Raw genomic sequence first — 16,432 nt, 5'->3', positions numbered from 1 at the left:
TAACAGAATACATAGTCTCTGACAATAGTGCATTCAGGGTAATGTTAATTTACTCATACGAATAATTCATTTAGGTCCAGTAATTCTTTATTCAGCCTCTAAATGAATCAAGCATCCAACTGAAATGATTATTTTTGCTGAGTTACTGAGATGTGATGCTCAGAGTTTTCCACAATGTTTTTAACTTCATGGACAATCCACTCAAAAAAGGGCTGAGAACGAAGGAGAAAAGCCTTCCCTGTCTGCTTGTTCCTGCTCTGATGCTGCAACAGATGTCTGCAGATCAGATTTTCCTCTCTCCACATTGACTTATTGAATATGTGCCATGTTTTGCTGCAAACACTGAAGGACCTACATTTCTCAAGAAATAAAGTCTGTTCTGTCCTTTCTACAACATTGCTGTTCAGTCTCTTTTTCCCCTCCAACACTCGATAATTGTCGAGTCATCATAGTATTTCTGCAGATGAAAGGATTCTGACTTTTAATGGATCATAATGTCGCACCAACCATGGGCCGTTTGTCAGCTAAGCCAAACTGTAAAGGTTTTTCTATAAAGAGGTCTGTAGAAACCATTAAAAATTCGCCTCAACTGAAAATGCTTTACGGCGGTGTATGTTTTTTAACCACAAGATGGCGACAAAGATTTTCTTTTTGTGGGAGCCTGAATTAAAAGTAGTAAATTTAGTAAAGATGACACAGTTTCTTACTTCAGTGATGCTTAGGGATTACCTTAAGGAGAAAAATCATGCTTCCACGTATGACATTTCTAAACATTTTAAAAATATATTGATTTTAAAAGTGGAACATATATGTGCAGAGTCCTCAAAAGTATCTGGTGCTTTTAAGCTGTGAATATATGAATCTGGATCGGTTGACACCCCTGAACTGTAGAGGCTGTGAAGGATCATATCGGCAGCAGGTGGGTGTGCGGAGACGGCACCACGTGACCTGGCTGTCTCCGTGGTATAAATTCACCTCTGTCTGTTTAGTCAGCCCTTCTTTTTCCACGCAGAGCTGTGGTCTTTGAGCCTGAGCTACCCCAGCAGTAGCTTCGACTACTCCTCTCAGCCATGGCAGGTATGTAACATTTTAACACTTCTAACGGTGTTGACGAACCAGCCGCTGCAGTTGTTAAAAGTGACACTCACGTCACGCGCAGGCATGTTTGCTGGAAAGTTTGTGTCGCAAACCAGTGGTTTAATTTTTAGTTGGTTACTGTATCCTGGTGTAAAACAATGAAGTGACTTGCGAGGAGTGAATTGTGTTTAAATCGCACGCCTTCCACGACAAGCATTTAATGATCTAATCTGGTCCTAATGAGTGGGAGAAATAAACCAGTTCGCTTAAAATAAACTTTTAAAATCGCATTTGTTTATATTTTTAACCGTTGAATTCGATTTTGTATATTTTAATACTTTAATAAACACACGTGCTGTAAATATTCAAGGGCTTTGTATGCAGTCAGACACAACGCAACCTGGAATATTAAGACTTTTTTTTTTTTTCCCCTAGATGTATTGGGGCTACATCACTGCCTCTACCCATTGAAAAGGGGGTGTGATGTGAAAGGCGTGGTGCTGAGACATGGCATGCACAATTAATGGGAACCATTGTTCTCAAACTGGCCCAGATTTAGACACTACATGCCTGTGCGCTACTTGGTGTTGAACATTAAGTTGCATAGCACCATGGGACTAACATATAGTTCTTATGGGATTGCAGTTGGATGATGCACAAGTGCTGCAAAATCATCCCAGATCCAGTGATTAAATCATTCCAGTTTTTATAAATTCTCTTAACAAGCAAGTCCTTGTTTGAGGACATGGCTTGGCAGGTAGTTTTCAATTTTTTCCCCCTTGTAATGTGATGCAGTGTTGGTGCCACACTGGTTATATAAACTTTTTTTACTTTTGAACTAGGTGAGTTTTTTCCCCCTTTGTTCTTTAAGCTCTAACATATGATGATTTGCAAGAAATAGTTTTAAATGTAACAACCAGTTTACTTCTAACTGTACAGAAGTCAAACTTGTACAGTCATATTGATGTCTTAAATTGAGTTCAGTCTTAAATGTAATGCAACCTGGTAAAATATACCAGTTGATCTAAAATTGTTGCTACTATAATCTAAATTTGGGGTCAATGAGTTTCCCCCCTTCAAATGTATATCCTATCACTCACTGAAATTCTTGCAGTTTTCTTTTTGTATGTTTTAAGTAGGGCTGTAGTGATACAATAATCTTACAATACTATGCATGATATTCTGCTCACAATATGATATATATTGCGATATTCAGCAAACGATACAATTCATACACTTTTGCAATTTTCTGAAAGATTTTAGAGAGACAGTGATTTTGGTGACATTTTGTGACTGTTAAGAGTTGGATTGAATTCATTTAACTGAAAGCTGATTAAAAACTGAAAACTGATTACACAATACCTGGCTGTGGTTGGACATGGACACAGACTTAAAGTCGACAGCTGGACAAAATTAATCAAAGAAGTGGAGAGAAAACATGTTTATTTTAATTGAAACAGTACAAACTGTAGCTCACATGCATTTGTAAAGTAAATAAAGTTGCACCAAGTACCCTGCTCTGAATAGTTTGATACCTTTTTAACCATGACACTTAACATCTGAAGGAATCACTCTAAACCTGATGACCTAATCACACTCATATTCCGGCGAAGCAAGCAGTGAGTGAGCAAAGTGACAGTTTGATGTTACGATACTTGCGGATGAATATCGATTTTTTTCTAGGAAAGAAATTATTGATATATCGCAAAATCGATATTATTACACAGCCCTAGTTTTAAGGTGAATTACTTGTGTGTGTTTTTGTTTCAAACCCCACAGATCAGGCTTTTGTGACACTGGCTACCAACGACAGCTATGCTCGAGGTGCCATGGTTCTGGGCAAGTCTCTTCGCAACCACAACACATCCAAGAAATTGGTTGTACTTGTTGGCCCACAGCTGTCTAACCCCTGCCAGTAAGGAAAATTCAGTCCAGTGTCTGTTTTCTTCTGTTGGTATTCCTGTCAGCCCTCGGGTTCCGCTTGCATGATTGATGCATTACTCAGTTCTAACTCATTAGGTCCGTGCTGAAGAACATCTTTGACGAGGTGAAGGTTGTGGATGTGTTGGACAGCGGTGACACAGCTCACTTGGCTATGATGAAGAGGCCTGACCTGGGTGTCACGTTCACAAAGCTCCACTGCTGGACCCTCACACACTACTCCAAATGTGTTTTCATGGATGCGGACACTCTGGTGAGCTTGCATGTTGACTTAACCGCAGAAGCTTCAAAAAGCTGTGGAGACTTGTGTAAACATGTTTGCCTTATACTTATTCTGCATCTTAGGTGCTGTCAAACATAGATGAGCTCTTTGAAAGAGAGGAATTGTCAGCTGCTCCAGATCCTGGCTGGCCTGACTGCTTCAACTCTGGTGTGTTTGTTTTCCGGCCCTCTGTAGAGACTCATGGCAAACTGCTTCAATATTGCACAGAACATGGCAGCTTTGATGGTAAGCTAAAATGGAGCGTTACTGATTTTGCTACTGTTGTGCATTTTAACAAGTAGTCCTAGATTAACAGATTTTACATGAGTCTTGCCTGCTGGAGTTTTAAACGTGGCACGTGCGTATCCAGATACTTGCTGTCTGGACAAGTGACCATCTTTAACTGTAATTGACCCAGTTGGGTTGTTTTGAAAGTTCTGGACCTGCAATAGTTTCTGAAATCATGTCGCTCAGGCATTCCATGATCTCATTAGTGCAAATCCCAAACGGAGGGAGACGGAAACACGACTTTGTCCCTGATTTGCCTGCCTTTCAGCCCACTCATCTTCAACACGTTAGCATTAACCTGATTTGGGAAGTAAATTCTGAGGTGCATGATGTAAAGCTTGTTTATCTTTAGCTCTAAGTAGAGTCTTTATCTCACCTAGTTTCTGGACACAAGGCCTCCTGTCAGACTTTCTAACGCTGAGCTATTCTCGGGTGTTCACTTGAGGTGGAGTGGAGGTTGCATCTGAGAGGCCCTGTCTTGCCCAGAGGCACTTGGCATTTGGACTGTTAAAAGCATGGTGCAATTAAACTCTGGATATTTGCTCCAGATCTCAAATATTGGACATGGTTGGGTAGCCAAAAACAAATCAGTTTTGTTGTGAGATTTCAGAAAATCTTTGACAGGGTTTACACTGGAGTTGATTACACTCAATCATGATGATGTATTCAGACAGCATGGCTTGGTTGCAAGTCAAGACTGGCCATTTGAGCACGGCCCTCCAAGTAGGCACAATTAAACTTATAGCATTAAAGCGCTATGTTGCCTGATCTACTGAATTTCTAAGTCTGGACACTGCAGAGATTAAACTGAAACGGTCTCAACAAGAGATGTTCTCCAAGTTTGCACTTGCATTCTGCATAGAAGGTGATATGCGTATTGGACAGTAGTACTCAAATTGCAAAACTACAATTTTTGACTACTTGGACTTGTACCCTCAAGAACTGACTTGGACTCCAGGTCTGAGATTTTAGTCTAGTGTAACTAGACTAAAATGTGTATTCATGTGTGGGCAAATGGGTAAAATGTAAAACTGCATTACTTTAACATCTCTGACATATTGTCAAGGCAACTTTATTCTATTTGACCAAAGCAAACCTTGTCTCAATTAACAGGACTCCCAGTGATGCTAAGCTCATACTAAATGATAAATGGACTGAACATTTCTGCATTAACCCTCTGATGAAGTGGGTCCTTTTGGACCCAGTGAGATCATCTTTTTGCAATATCTTTGTAATGAAAAGTTTCATCACTTCATATTCCAGGTATTCCTTAACAAACATGTTATTGATATCATGCAATTCAAATTTTTAATTTACCTTTTAAACATTTTAAGAAATACGGTATCATGTTTCATATTGCTACCCCATCCTTCCAAAATGACCCGCATTCATTTATTTCCTATGGAATTTATTGAGAATCTTTGTTTCTCACCAACTGTGACTGTCAGGAAAATGTTTTTTGTGAACCAAACTCACTGAGTCCTAAGTGTCGCCTCTGAATAATATTTTACAAAGCAAAAACTCTTAGATATAAGTATTATCTTTATTTTTTTACCTTACAAATGTTTGTACTGTGACAGTGTTCTTGTCATAAATAGACATATTAGCCTTCTGCAAAGTTGGCCAACACTAGTTATCTAACCAGCTAGCTAACATTACTGCCTATACTTTGCTGTGCATGTGTACAATTTGTGTGTGCTTGTCTGTGTATGTTCGATACCCTGGATGAGAAAACCAAAAGAGAGAGAGAATGTGTTAAATGACCCACAAAACCTGTTGATCGATGTGTTGAAGGTTCTTTCTTTTATTATGTCAATAAATAAAATAAAATAAAAAATAGCTATATAAATAAATGCAAATGAGCCGGAAAAAGAATAGAGTACCTTCTCCTGGTCAAGGGGGGTGTTGCCCTAGTGGAGCGGGAGATCGACAGCTGGACTGTTGCAGCATCTGCAGTGAAGCGGGCGCTGTACCGGGTCTGTCATGGTGAAGAGAGAGCTAAGTTAAAAAGCGAAGCTCTCAATTACCGGTTAATTTACGTTCCTACCCTCATCTATGGTCACGAGCTTTGGGTCATGACCGAAAGAACAAGGTCACGGATACAAGCGGCCAAAATTAGTTTTCCCCATATGGTGTCTGGGCACTCCCTTAGAGATGGGATGAGAAGCTCAGATATCCAGGAGGGACTCTGAGTAGAGCCGCTGCTCCTTCACGTCAAGAGGAGCCAGTTGAGGTGGTTCGGGCATCTGATTAGGATACCACCAGGACACCTCCCTGGTGAGGTGTTCATGTCCCACCAGGAGGAGGCCCCAGGGAAGACCCAGGACATGCTGGAGGACTATGTTTTTTGGCTGGTCTGGGAATGCCCTGGGATTCCCCCGGAGGACATGGAACAAGTGGCTGGGGAAAGGAAAGTCTGGACCTCCCTTCTTGGAGGCCCAGACTGCTACCCCCGCAACCTGACCCTGGATAAACCAAAGAAGATGGATGGATGGATGGACATACATACACATAATCACATGCATGATACACAGCACAATAGAATACAAACAGTGTTACGACTTGCTCAATGTCATAACAAAAACATGAAACCATACCATGGTTAAAGTGAAATAAAGTAAATGTTTATTAACACAAACAACTATCAAAACAAAAGAAACTCAAAAGTGCAAAAGACGGGGAGCTGGGGCCTGGCAACTACCATTGCCTCTGCAGGATGGACGCTGAGGGCCATAGGCGACAAACCACCAACGATCAGTGACAAGCCACCCAGCCGCCGCTGAAAGACGGAGACAGCCAGCTTTAAGTATCCTGCACTCCAATCACCCGATCAGGCACACCTGCAAATGGGAGGAGCACAAAGAGGGACAACAAGACCAGCCTACAAGGCCCAGGGCCGTCACACCCCCACCCATAAAAAGCAGGTTCCTACAAGGAACCCTGCTCCTGCCTAACTCACCGTGCGTAAACAAACACAGCCACCATTTTCACCAGTCGTACTTAGCAAAGTAGATATGTAATGCCCAGGTTCTCTTCTCCCTACTCCACTTTCCAAACCAGCAACTGGTGCACTCAGAAGCTCTTTTAAGGACAAGAAAAGGAAATAAAGAGAAAAGAGCACAAAACAAACTACTAAACTAGAGCGCGAGATAACGCATCGGCTTTTACATTGTTTTTCCCTTTAATGTATTGAATATCCATGTTAAGACGCCCATGAATCAGAACGCTGTCCAACTCATCTGTACCGCCGTCATTCCTCACAGGTGACACTACGCTATCCGTGGTGCTGAAGGTCTCGCTGCCTCCATCAAGGCTGTTTACGGTACACACCGGGGTAACGCCATGAGGCTGAAATAAAACGTCATGAGCATAATATGCTTTTAACGTGTTAACATGACACAACTGGTTTTTCTTTCTCCGCTCTGGCATTGATATTAAATAGTTCTGGTCGGAAACCCTCTCCAGGACCGTATATGGACCAGAAAATTTAGCCTGAAAAGGAGAAGTCATGACTGGACACAAAGCTAACACTTGATCACCAGGCAGAAATGAGCGAACCTCAGCACGGCGATCAAACAGACTTTTCATTTTCCTCTGCGCTTCAGTCAGCCTCTCTTTAGCAAGATCCCGCGCCAGATACAAGCGTCTTCTGAAACCATTTACATAATCCAACAAGTTTGTCGGTGGAACGGATTCTTTAAGCCCGTGCGCTACCACAGCCAACGGACCCTTAACGTTGTGCGCAAAAACCAGTTCGTTTGGGCTAAACCCGGTGCTTTCCTGGGTTACCTCCCTGGCGGCCAGCATCAGCCACGGCAAACCTTCCTCCCAGTCGCCCGCCAGTTCTGTACAGTAAGCTCGCAGGAGAGACTTCAGAGACTGGTGGAAGCGCTCTAACGCCCCCTGACTCTCTGGATGATACGCTGTTGCTTTACTGTGTCGGATCCGTAACTGCTTCAAAACCTGACTGAACAAATGTGATGAAAAATTCGTTCCTTGGTCAGATTGTATGACTTTAGGGATGCCAAACACCGAAAAAAACTGAGTGAGCGCACGTACAACTGACCTAGCAGTCATTGACCGTAATGGATAGGCTGCTGGATAACGTGTAGTTTGACATATCACAGTGAGCAGATATAATGACCCAGCCTTTGAGCGAGGTAACGGGCCAACGCAATCAATTATTAAGTGCTCAAACGGCTCAGATGCGGCAACAATTGGGCGTAATGGGAACGGTTTCAAAGTCTGATTGGGTTTAGCAATGAGCTGACAGACATGACACATCTTAATGTAAGACGATACGTCCTTTTTAATACGCGGCCAGAAAAAATGTCTGAGCACCCGGTCATACGTTTTACGTACTCCAGAATGGCCCGACTCGTCATGAGCAACTTTGCACACTGCGGAGCGGAGTTTAGTGGGAACCACTATTTGAAATACTGGCTCACCCACAATGTCAGCATGGGTAACCATTTCCTCACCAACAACGAGTCCTGCAGGAAGTAGCCACATGCACCATCCGTGATTTCACTCAGCGGGCGCACCTGATCGAAGAGATTCTTGAGAGAAGCATCAGCTTGCTGCTCCGCCACGAACTCGCTGCGAGACAGAGACATGGGAAAACTGGACAATGGAAGAGTCATTTTTTTCACACATTTTTCCTCTTTCCCGCTCTGAGCACGCATCATGGCTCGAGTAACTGCGCATGCGGTAAAAACATCCTGGAATTCCCTGTTATTCTCGTCAGTCTGAGAAATGACTCGTTTAATCGGCTCCGACTTAACAAGTCCATCCAACTGCACAGTCTCCGCCCACAAATGTGTCCCAGCTAAACCGTTACCTAAAATCACAGAGACTCCGTCAATCGGCAAAGCAGGGCGCACAGCCAACTGTGCGTCACCCGTAAATAGTTCACAGTCGAGATATACTTTATGTAGTGGAACAAACAAGACGTTTAATCCCATTCCTCGCATCGGAACACAGGCACCTGTCTCAGATTCAACCGAGAACGGCAAAACATCAGCTCTAATGAAAGAGTCAAACGCGCCAGTATCCCTAAGGATCTTAACTGGAACCTTCTCCGTGCTGTTTGGCAGTGACACATACCCATCACGAATAAACGGCAGATAGGAGACGCCTACTTCAGAACGCTGAACGTTCTTCGCGTCCTTTAGATGATTCTGCACCGGTGCAGCCAAACCAACACCTTTAGGAGCAGTCTCAAACCTTTGCATTTCAGCTTTAAGCTGATAACAATCCGCCTTAATGTGTCCGCGTTTGTGACAATAATGACAAACCCGATCATCCCGAACAACCGGACTTTTAAATCGTCTGGCCTCATTTAGCTCAGCGACATCAACCCGATCAATGCGGTACTCGCTTCGCCCAAAAGATTGTCTGAAACCAACCTGATCTGAAAAATCCTTATGCGTCAGAACGTATTCGTCTGCCAACACTGCAGCTTCAGACACGGTCTTAGCTTTCTGCTCATTGATGTAAGTTGCTATGTTTTCCGGCAACCCGTTTTTAAACTCCTCCAGCAAAAGTAGATCGCGGAGCTGATCAAAGTTTTTTACCTCCTGTGCAGCGCACCACCGATCAAACAAAGCGGTTTTTACACGCCCAAATTCCGTGTAACTCTGATTGTCGGATTTTTTAAAGCGGCGAAATTTGTCTATATGCCTCGGGTACAAGTTCGTAAGCCTTTTCCACTGCACTCTTCACTTTATCATAATTTAAACTGTCACCAGGTGACATCGAGGCATAGGCTTCCTGTGCTTTACCCGTAAATACGCACTGCAAAAGCAACGGCCAAACATCCTTAGGCCACTTGAGTGTCTTAGCCACACGCTCAAACAAGACAAAATACTTGTCCACATCCGACTCTGAAAATGGTGGAATCAAACGAATGCATTTATTAATGTCAAACTGGGCCCCTGCCAGACCGCTGTCCTGATCAGCAGAACCGCGCGCTGAGTCGCGTTTCGCAACTGCCTCCAATTCCAGTTTGCGCATTTCAACTTGATGTTGCAGCTCCAAACGACGCATCTCCAATTCCAATTCCATTTTACGCACTTCAGGGTAAAACGGCCCAACTTCACCCTGTGTGTTTGGTGCGGGAGGTGGCAAAACCTCTTGCTCAACCAATGCGGCGTATAAACGTCCTTTAATAACCCCCTTTTTCTCTTGTTTAACCACAGGTATGTTAAAATGAGCAGCAATGGCTATGAGATCGTTTTTAGTAGTACTATTAAACTTCTCCAAAGAGGGATCAGCTACAAAACTTTCCAGGTCAAACTCCATTTTCAGGACGAAAATTAATCACATCACAGAAAGAAAAAACGCCAGCTAAGCGCCAACTACAGCGTGAAGTGAAAACAAATTGAAACAAGTGCACAATGGGTCCAAAGTAACCATGTCCCCACTATACTTTACCTGCCTGCCACGACTCACCTGATAAACTGATTCCTGGCTCTTCACGTGGATCGGCGGCGGGTTTATTAAGCACCAAACCAGTAAGAAATGAATCTTACGGACTGCCCCCGAGATCACTGCTCGCACAGTGAACGCTAACCGCAAACCCCCACGACACTATCAAAATAAACAGGTGAAGTCTAAAGCGACAGCACCTCTTAGCCTAGCAGGAGACACAGTCACTAAAATAGAACCAACACTGATGCACAAGCTCAAAAAACATTTCACTCACCTGCATATTGAACCAACCTACCAAATACGCCACAGCTGCCCAAAACAAGCCGGCCAAAAAAAACGTGTCACACCCAAATGGTGACGTCAGTGCTCACTCCTACAAACACGAAAAAAGATGAATGACAAAACATCACGCATTCAAACCATCAAGTTTACAAACTGTAGGAATTCTTGCTTTGGACGAGCCCCCATTTGTTACGACTGGCTCAATGTCATAACAAAAACATGAAACCATACCATGGTTAAAGTGAAATAAAGTAAATGTTTATTAACACAAACAACTATCAAAACAAAAGAAACTCAAAAGTGCAAAAGACGGGGAGCTGGGGCCTGGCAACTACCATTGCCTCTGCAGGATGGACGCTGAGGGCCATAGGCAACAAACCACCAACGATCAGTGACAAGCCACCCAGCCGCCGCTGAAAGACGGAGACAGCCAGCTTTAAGTATCCTGCACTCCAATCACCCGATCAGGCACACCTGCAAATGGGAGGAGCACAAAGAGGGACAACAAGACCAGCCTACAAGGCCCAGGGCCGTCACAACAGTAATTTTAGTTATCTGGGTTTGCTAGCTAGTTTCAAGAAACATGCTCTTTCTAACCCACACCCCCTTCACATACCCCCACACACATAATGGACGCTGACATTGTTCCAACATTGTTGTTGTAAAATTGCTGTTGTCATTTCACTTTAAAAATGTTGTACCAATTGTTCTAAAAATGCTTAAAGTAAAAAATGAAAATATTTCAAACATGAAATAAAACACAGCAGAAAGTATACTAAACATTATTTTGAATCAAAATGACAAAAGTAGCATATAAACACATTTATTCTAACATGGGTCCAAAAAGACCCACTCATGTACTGTATAGTCAATATGTCATGTATCAGAGGGTAACCAATCTGAACCCTTCAGCACCAAAAAATCTCTCATTCACCCATTCGCACACACATTTATCCACAGATTTATGCACAGATCGGTGGACAACTTGGGGCAAAGGGCCTTGCCCAGGGGAAAATTGACACATAACAGGAGGAAGCTGAAATCAAACCTACAACCGTCCAATTATAAGATGACTATTTTACTCACAGAGCCAGTTGCCTAAACTAAAGAATGACCATGCAAAAGGAATGGTCTTCCTGTTTATAAAGTATTGAAGTAAATGGTTTATGCAAGAAGGAATGCCGGTCATTCTACAACTCACCATGTTAAAAGGTGATCCACTATTGCCTTCTGGGTTTTGCTGTGCTCTGGGTAAAGCAAGGCACCAATTTAATGTAAAACTTGTCTGGGAAGTGACAGCAAACCACATTCAAAATGTGTCCCACTTAAGTATTTAACAGTTAACTTGCGGTTTCTCAATTTGGCATGATACTATTGAACCTAAATGGCTCCCACATCTCCACCATATTGAGGGCTTCCATTAACCCTGTATGATGCTGGTATCTGCAACAAAGTTGAATCTTAACATGTGGCAATGCTGCCAATGGGCACAAAACTGAGAAACTTGGTGTAAAGGATTAGCGTGTAGACAGCAAATGACTTGCATCTTGTGCCTGTATGAACGTTGTATCGTACTCAAATTTAAAGAACCTTAAACTTGGCTTCAAAACTGTTTAATAAACATGCAATTGTTGACTGGAAGTGCTGACCCTTGTTAATGGGCAGAAATGACTGGCTGCTTTTTTTTTTTTTTTTTTTCTTTGTGATGCTGTGAAAGATTCCAACAGGGGCCGTCTTTTTAGAGAAAATAATTAGATGGCCTTATTTAGGCCAGTGCTTTCAGCAACCGGAATGAGTCTGTGTTTGAAAGTTTTCTGGCAAGAAGTTTGCACATAACAACTTTATAAAAGGACACCCCTTTTTCTACACTAATCCCATTAATTACAAAAAATCTGTCATTTTATTAATTGGGTTTATTTCAGTTTTTAAACTCATGCCAGCGTCTATCAAAGGTGTGGTTTTTATTTATAGTCATGGAAGTTCCTATCACATGTGCTGTGGCATGTGGTGAGGCTTCTTTGACCTTTAACATTCTACTTCCAGCACATTATATGTGCAGCGTTTCTGAATATCAGAACATGTGAGGGGAAATTGCTGAGCATATGAGCAGTTGAACCCAGAGGCTATATCTCAATCTGTGGCTTTCATGCTAACTGCTGCCAAGACAAACTGGCAAAGTTAGAGGCACATTCTTTCTGTGCTCTGCTCATCCCTTCAAAATGAAGATTTTGTCCTATATTGAGTTCTGAGATCCTGAGATGATGGGTTCAAGCTCCAGTTTAAATTGCTGTGTTCACTTTAAACTGGAGCTTGTGGATTCATAGTTCATTGGTCAGGAACAGCTCTTAGTTAAGCAACTTGCTACTGAAGGTTAAGTCTGCTTCAGTGGTCAAACTCATGAAATGCTTGTTCACTCCAGCATCTTCATTTGAAAGGGAGAAAATGTCTGTGCAAATATTTGTCTAAACAGATTATTTAAAGTTGACTGGCCTTGAATGGGGCTTGGCATTGTTGGAGCTCTAATCTAGTGCACCTAATTTTAGTTTATGGACAAAGTTTGCTTTTTTTTTAAGGGGAAACAAATCACACATCTCCAGTGACATGTTCTAGTTTGCATGGCAACATGCTGGTGTCTGTAACCCTACTAGGAGTTGGGGATACTTCAAATTCAACTTCTTGACTGCATAAGAGCTCAAATCTTCCATACTCCACCTAATTGGGACAAAGGCAAACTACCTGTAGCATGCAGCAAATCAAATGGCTTTAATTCAGATATCCACAGCAGTCAGTCAAGTAGTTCAGACTTGTGGGAACATTTTCCTGTAACTACATGCATTGAGTGGTGATGAATGGAAGTGGAAAGGCACATTCTCCAAGGTATGCTTTGCTTCACTGGTCACCTTCTACTTATGGCATTTTTTAAATGTTCAGAATTTTGAAAGTTCTCTTGGCTGAGCCCATTTCAATAGAAAATCTAAGTTTGACTAAAGGGGAAAATGTTAACACTATACTAGCATGTGAGCAATATTGAGATGGATTTAAACTGAAGCTGCTTACTAGAGTCAAAATCTTGCCATGTAATGGTCGCCAAAGTAACTGTCCTATTTCTATGACTAACTTTAGTGTACTAAAGGTTCCCATACATCCATTCAGTTGATGGGTTGTAGTACCTCACTCACCTGTCAGCTTTTATCATGCAGTTACTCAGTTTTGGCAAAGACTAACTTTCACTTGGCTCAATATTTTGACAACAAAACTCAGGCTGAGTTGCATTATGCTTTTTAGATGGTAACTTTGGGAATTAGGTTTATTTATGTAGACTGTTGTTATCGAAGCAAGAGGTTATTGTATATCATGGAATTTTTCCAAAAGAGTGTTTGGTGTTGCGCGACCCATTAAGTTTTTATCTTGCCACTACAGGAGGAGACCAAGGTGTTTTGAATGGTTTCTTCAGTGACTGGGCAACAGCTGACATCTCAAAGCATCTCCCCTTCATTTACAACCTCAGCAGCATAGCCATCTACACTTACCTCCCAGCATTTAAGCAGTAAGTGTCAATCTACAGAACTCGTGGTAATGATGAGGGGGGGGACAAAAATTCAACTGTAAATGTAATTTGAATAAACCAGCGTTTTCATTTGCCATTTCCTGTGTATGAAAAACACAATTGTTACAACACATCAGTCTGTCAATGCAACTTTGAACTTGTGAAGACCAAAGACGTAAGTAGACCCCTGATCACATGAACATGTTGCAAAATTATGACACGACCTCAAGTTACTGGGGAGATGAGCAGTGGCATTCCAGTCTCAACTGAAGCGTCACCCAGCAGGCTTTCAGCCTGGGTTGGATATCCATCCTGAGGTCGCAGCAGCTGACACCCTCTCCTAAAATAGTGCAGATTATTAAAGGCCTTTTTATGTTTGCCTCCTGGATCGCTCATTGTGCACCAGCTTAAGCTTCCCCACTCTTTCTAGCTGCATCTGTACATCAACACCAGTCTGGATTTAGAAGCAAACCTCTTCCAGAGGGTTTCAGTTTGGCACTTCCTTGTCCATAAATTAGTCTCTTGTGTTTGGTAGTTGTCAACAATGGAGCTTAATGGGTTGGCAAAAGGAATGAAAACAAAGTCGGCCTTGGGTTTGCCAGCCTCAAACTGTTTTGAATCCATTTTTAGCTGTGGACTTCATTCATACTGTCCCTCAACACTGTTACATTATGTCTAGGAGACAACATTGTCTTTCATGCCAATATAGTTCAAACTTGTAGATGCCAGGAATTTTGCTTCATACAGTTTGTCACATCTTGCTTTGCCCTCTACAGGTATGGGGGAAATGCCAAGGTGGTCCACTTTCTTGGAAAGACCAAACCATGGAGTTATACTTTTGACCGCAAAACCAGACAGATTTCAGGAGGTGTACAGGAGCCTGCAATGCATCCCAGCTTCCTCCTGAATTGGTGGACTCTGTATGCCAGCACTGTGGTTCCAATGCTGCAGGAACAGTATGGCGACAAGCCATTTCTCTCTGGATGTGTGGAGGTGATAAAGATCAAACTTTTAATTTATATATACTTCTACACGAACTTAATTGGGTGTAGCTGATTGGGATCAGAGGTGCAGATGGTTAAGCTGATACTTTGTATTCACATTACAAAGAGGCTGATATTGACTGGGTTTTTTATTTTATTAAAGCAAGGTTTCCTCAGCTTCCAAGGGCTTGAAGACATTTCAATGAAATTTCTGAAAGTCCTCGTGGCGTTTGGCTGTTTAAATGAAGTGATGCATGTTCCGTCTGCCTCACCAGTTTCATCCTGCTGGCCATCTGGCTGAGGGACATTTTAGCCATATTTTTTACAATAGGGACCAATTTAAATTTGGACATTTCTGATCAAAATCTATAAAAGCCTGATGAAACTGGAGTGTTCTTTAAATGCTTTTAAACTTTACAGTTGGCAAGTTGCGAGTAGGATATTAGCGTTACAGCGAAAATCTTGTACCAGCTAATGTCTCGTAGCATTACCTTTCCTGAGTTGGCTCAAGGAGTTTGTAATAAACTTTATTTCAGTTTCCAACTTGGCAGACTCCTTTGTGCTCTGAGCTCTTGAATACAAGAGACTGGCATTGTTGGTAGAACTGCCTGGAAATGCTTTTGGCTACTTTTGCACTGCAAGTACATGCTTTAATTCTGCCTCTTTTCTGTCTTTCCATCCATCTCAAAGTTCAAGTACAGTGACTTGGTCACTTGTGAGACTGTACAGGTATGGAGAGGATTTGGTTTAACTGTTGGCACCTGCCTAATTGCTGTTACTTATTCACTTGTTCGAAACTGAAAGGCTTGGTTTGTCTGCCTGTGCTCATTAATACAGATTCACATGGTGTGGTTATCACAATAGGTGTCAACTATTTTATTTATGTATGTTTTTTGTTTTTTTTGGCTTGTCAAATTAAAATTAAAGTTACTGATTTGGATCTCTTCTCCTAGGGGGAAGGTGGCTCCTCACACGCACAGGCTTTCCAACCCATACCAACTTCAGAAGAACGCAAGGAGCAGTGGGAACAAGGCCAAGCAGACTACATGGGAATGGACTCATTTGATAACATAAAGAGGAAGCTTGACGCTTTTCTCAAATGAAAAGTCAAGTGGAAAAAAAAAATGACCTGCAGTCTGAACAAATGGTCGCCGTGTCTCTAAAACTCTGTAAATGGGTTGCAGTCAAACTTCCTTTCCCTTCACCAGCACTGTCACCAATGTCCAAAGAAGATTAATCTCTGAGGAAAATGACTAACTGCTTTAAAAATCAATTTGCCCTGTTACACTGTGAAGACACATGACAAGTTTACAATGGCATGTACTCAAGGTAGACTCTTAGAATTCTTGTCAGTGCTGTTTTTGTAACGCAGATTTTAAAGATCACTTTTATTTTCTTTTTTTTTAAAACTTTCAAGTCAACATTAGTTCTGTGCTAGAGTTGGCTTTTTTTTCTAGGATGTTTACAACGCTTAAAGGCAACTTCAGACTTGGTCACCTTGCTAGCTAGCTTCTTTTGTCTCTGATTGGGTTGTGCTGCAACAAGTTTTACTTGACGACCAGCATAGTGGGTGTGTAACTGTATTTCCTCAAGCAATAAAAGCAATGGTCTATTTCTATG

General features: G+C 42.1%; 1 protein-coding gene across 2 annotated transcripts; it reads left to right on the top strand.

Annotated features, from left to right (window-relative positions):
• The first annotated feature begins 924 nt into the window (after nt 1-924).
• Nucleotides 925-16,428, top strand: gyg1b (glycogenin 1b). Of its 2 annotated transcripts, XM_008396170.2 has the most exons (8): nt 925-1,077; nt 2,857-2,992; nt 3,097-3,271; nt 3,364-3,526; nt 13,703-13,829; nt 14,606-14,822; nt 15,503-15,541; nt 15,766-16,428. In XM_008396170.2, exons 1-8 carry the CDS (start codon nt 1,071-1,073, stop codon nt 15,913-15,915), a joined length of 1,014 nt encoding a protein of 337 aa, XP_008394392.1. In that variant the 5' UTR covers nt 925-1,070; the 3' UTR covers nt 15,916-16,428. The 2 variants fall into 2 exon arrangements, with proteins under 2 accessions (XP_008394392.1, XP_008394394.1); XM_008396172.2 differs by lacking the exon at nt 15,503-15,541.
• Nucleotides 16,429-16,432: the final 4 nt, after the last annotated feature.

Source organism: Poecilia reticulata, chromosome 20 (genome assembly GCF_904066995.2).
Source record: "Poecilia reticulata chromosome 20, P_reticulata-male-v2, whole genome shotgun sequence".
NCBI lineage: Eukaryota > Metazoa > Chordata > Actinopteri > Cyprinodontiformes > Poeciliidae > Poecilia > Poecilia reticulata.
The sequence above is the reverse complement of the archived record's forward strand: the minus strand, read 5'-3'. Positions and strand labels throughout refer to the sequence as shown.

Bases quoted from the DNA above. Each gene is read 5' to 3' on its own strand.
- gyg1b (XM_008396170.2), top strand. The intron at 2,993-3,096 runs GTAAGGAAAATT...CTAACTCATTAG, and splicing joins CAGCTGTCTAACCCCTGCCA to GTCCGTGCTGAAGAACATCT. The intron at 14,823-15,502 runs GTGATAAAGATC...TCCATCTCAAAG, and splicing joins TTCTCTCTGGATGTGTGGAG to TTCAAGTACAGTGACTTGGT.